The 2,500-nt window shown below is 40.5% G+C and overlaps 1 protein-coding gene across 2 annotated transcripts in view; it reads right to left on the reverse strand.

Annotated features, from left to right (window-relative positions):
* Positions 1-2,500, reverse strand: part of LOC138003672 (general transcription factor 3C polypeptide 1-like) — a 103,782-nt gene that overhangs the window by 42,787 nt on the left and 58,495 nt on the right. For both annotated transcript variants that reach the window (XM_068849870.1, XM_068849869.1), the window contains exon 16: positions 1,496-1,804. In XM_068849870.1, the coding sequence (XP_068705971.1) occupies positions 1,496-1,804 (309 nt within the window). The remainder of the gene's footprint in view (positions 1-1,495; positions 1,805-2,500) is intronic.

Consider the following 2,500-nt stretch of genomic DNA (forward strand, 5'->3'; position numbering starts at 1 on the left):
TCAGTGACAGGTGACAGCATTTTAATTGAAAACATTGCACTTAATTTACAATAACCTTTTCATTATCAATATGCCATCTACATTTCCACTATTTCATGGGCCCACTTTCCACCTCAAGTCTTCTAAAGGACTCTTTTGTCGAGTCATTCAAATTGCCTTCCTTATGTTTGCAAATCTTCCATTGCGAATTTTCCTTCCATCTCATTTGAATTATTGTTAAGACTTAAAGGGGCAGTGTCACGCCGTTTTAGTCAAACTTCAAAACGCTAAAAGACATCCTTGCATCAATGAAAACAGAAAAATAATGCCGTAGTTTTGTTGCCCATGACCATTGAAGTGCACTGCTTGCAGCCAAGAATTAGATTTTCACCCATTTTTGACCTAAAAACAGCAAATTTGACATGACAGTCTCCCTTTAAAGCCCGCTGTAGACGGTGAGGAAAGAGCTGAGAAAACTGCCTCGCGGGGTGGTTTGCTCAGTCGTTTCCTCACATGTGCGGGGAAATCTTGGTGAGAAATGTGCCTCCCTAGGCCGTGAGGATAAAATGAAACGTTTTTGATATTTTTGTGCCCGTGAGGCACATTCTTCACTGTGTGCCGCCACCGTGAGAACTGAGCTGGGCTTGGTCAATCAAACAGCCAATAAAATAATACATGGCATTCTCACATGACTTCAGTGGCATTGGAATTTCTTCCTCCGAAGCCATCTCACCATCTTCAACCACTGAAGTCACGTGAGAATGCCATGTATTTTTATTTAATGCTTGATTGACCAACCTCAGCTCGATTCTCACGATGGCTGCACAGTGACAAATTTGCCTCACAAAGCCAAAAATATCAAACACGTTTGATTTTATGCCCACAACCGAGGGAGGCAAATTTCTCACCAAGGTTTTCCTCGAACAACATGTGAAGTGGGCTTGAGCGATTCTTCGCCATATTAGCCAAGATCGCCAGTTTCAAAAGGGTCCCTTTGCCATCTCATTTCAATTCTTGTTAAGACTTTGGTGATTCTTCGCCATATTCGCCACTTTCGCCAAAGTTACCAAAATTGCCTGTCTGAAAGGGGCCCTTGATCACCTCATTGGAACATTCATCAAACTTTGGCGATTCTGCGCCATATTTGCCATTTTCGCCAACGTGTGTATTTCTGGACAATAGTTTTTGGAACTATGTGATGTATTTGGGATTATTTCGCAGAATACATTAAGTAGAACGTTTGTTGAAGTGATTGGCACTTTACAGAAATTTCACAAAATTTTACTTGTGACCAAAAAACAAAACAAAACAAAACAAGGTCATTTGAAGCTGGCAAAAAGATGAGCCGAACCAAGGGGAAATTGACTTTGCTTGCATATTTGTAGCTTCACCACTCAATTTCTCACTCAAAAACGGTACTGCCAGGTACACAGGCTGTTGGACATCATAAATTACACCTTAAATTTTCAAAGAAATCTGTGCACTTCTCCAGGAGCCATACGCATCCTCTGCTTACCTCTCCGGCAATATCTATTGACCTGCAGAGAATTGTCACAGGCATCACTTGTAAGACATCAGAGAAACGAAACCAGCCAAGAAGAGGTGTACCATCTTCATTGCAAACTTTTGCTAAAGGCTTTAAGAACTTAATCCAGTTATCACTGTGATCTAAGCTTTCTTCCATGCCACTGTACATTTGACTTTCAAAATCTTCATCTGATGTCTCCTGCTGACATACATCACCATATACCAGCACCCATAACAGCTCGTGTATGGCTTGTGCTCTGTAAAATCTTGGAAGTAAGGAGTATTTATGGACTGGAGCCTGAAAAACAATCAAAAATTGTAGAATTTTAGTCACAGATGAGCATAGAGTAGTTTTCAACAGAGTGTTTTAAAAGAATACCAAAGTAATTATTTCCACCAATCACAGCAGGTCCAAACAGCACAATGAACCAATCCAAATTTATAGCCATTCCATGTAACTTCCTCGCGTGTGCAGGTCGCGATTGGTTTTGGTTTTCCTTCTCATTGGTTGATAAACGGGCGCTAGAGTTTTACACCAATCAATGAGCCTAGAAATTGCAATCGTTTAATTACTCTTGACAGTCATTTGAAAACTTCTCTAAAAAACAAAACATTTGCATGTACAAATACAGCAAACCCTGAACGTTGAGTGGAATGATGCATCAGACACAGTACATGCATTTACGGTCTACTCCGAATTACAAAAAGGGCAGTTGGCAAAGACATAACCACCTGACAGGAAAAGTAAGATGAAATCACTGGCCTTTCGACATTAAAGGGCACTGTCATGTGCTAAATTTGCTGTTTTTAACTCAGCACTGGGTAAAAACCTAAAGTAGTACTTAAGCTCACACGTATGACATTCCTGACAATCCACTGACAAGATATGAAATATATTTATGGCACAAAGTGCTATTCGTGGTTAATTTTTCGCAGACTTTCTGAAGACACCGTCTCCAAGTTGCAATCCATTTGCATCCTCTCCATCCTTGGC

The sequence above is a fragment of the Montipora foliosa genome, chromosome 5 (genome assembly GCF_036669935.1).
Source record: "Montipora foliosa isolate CH-2021 chromosome 5, ASM3666993v2, whole genome shotgun sequence".
NCBI classification, from domain to species: Eukaryota; Metazoa; Cnidaria; class Anthozoa; order Scleractinia; family Acroporidae; genus Montipora; species Montipora foliosa.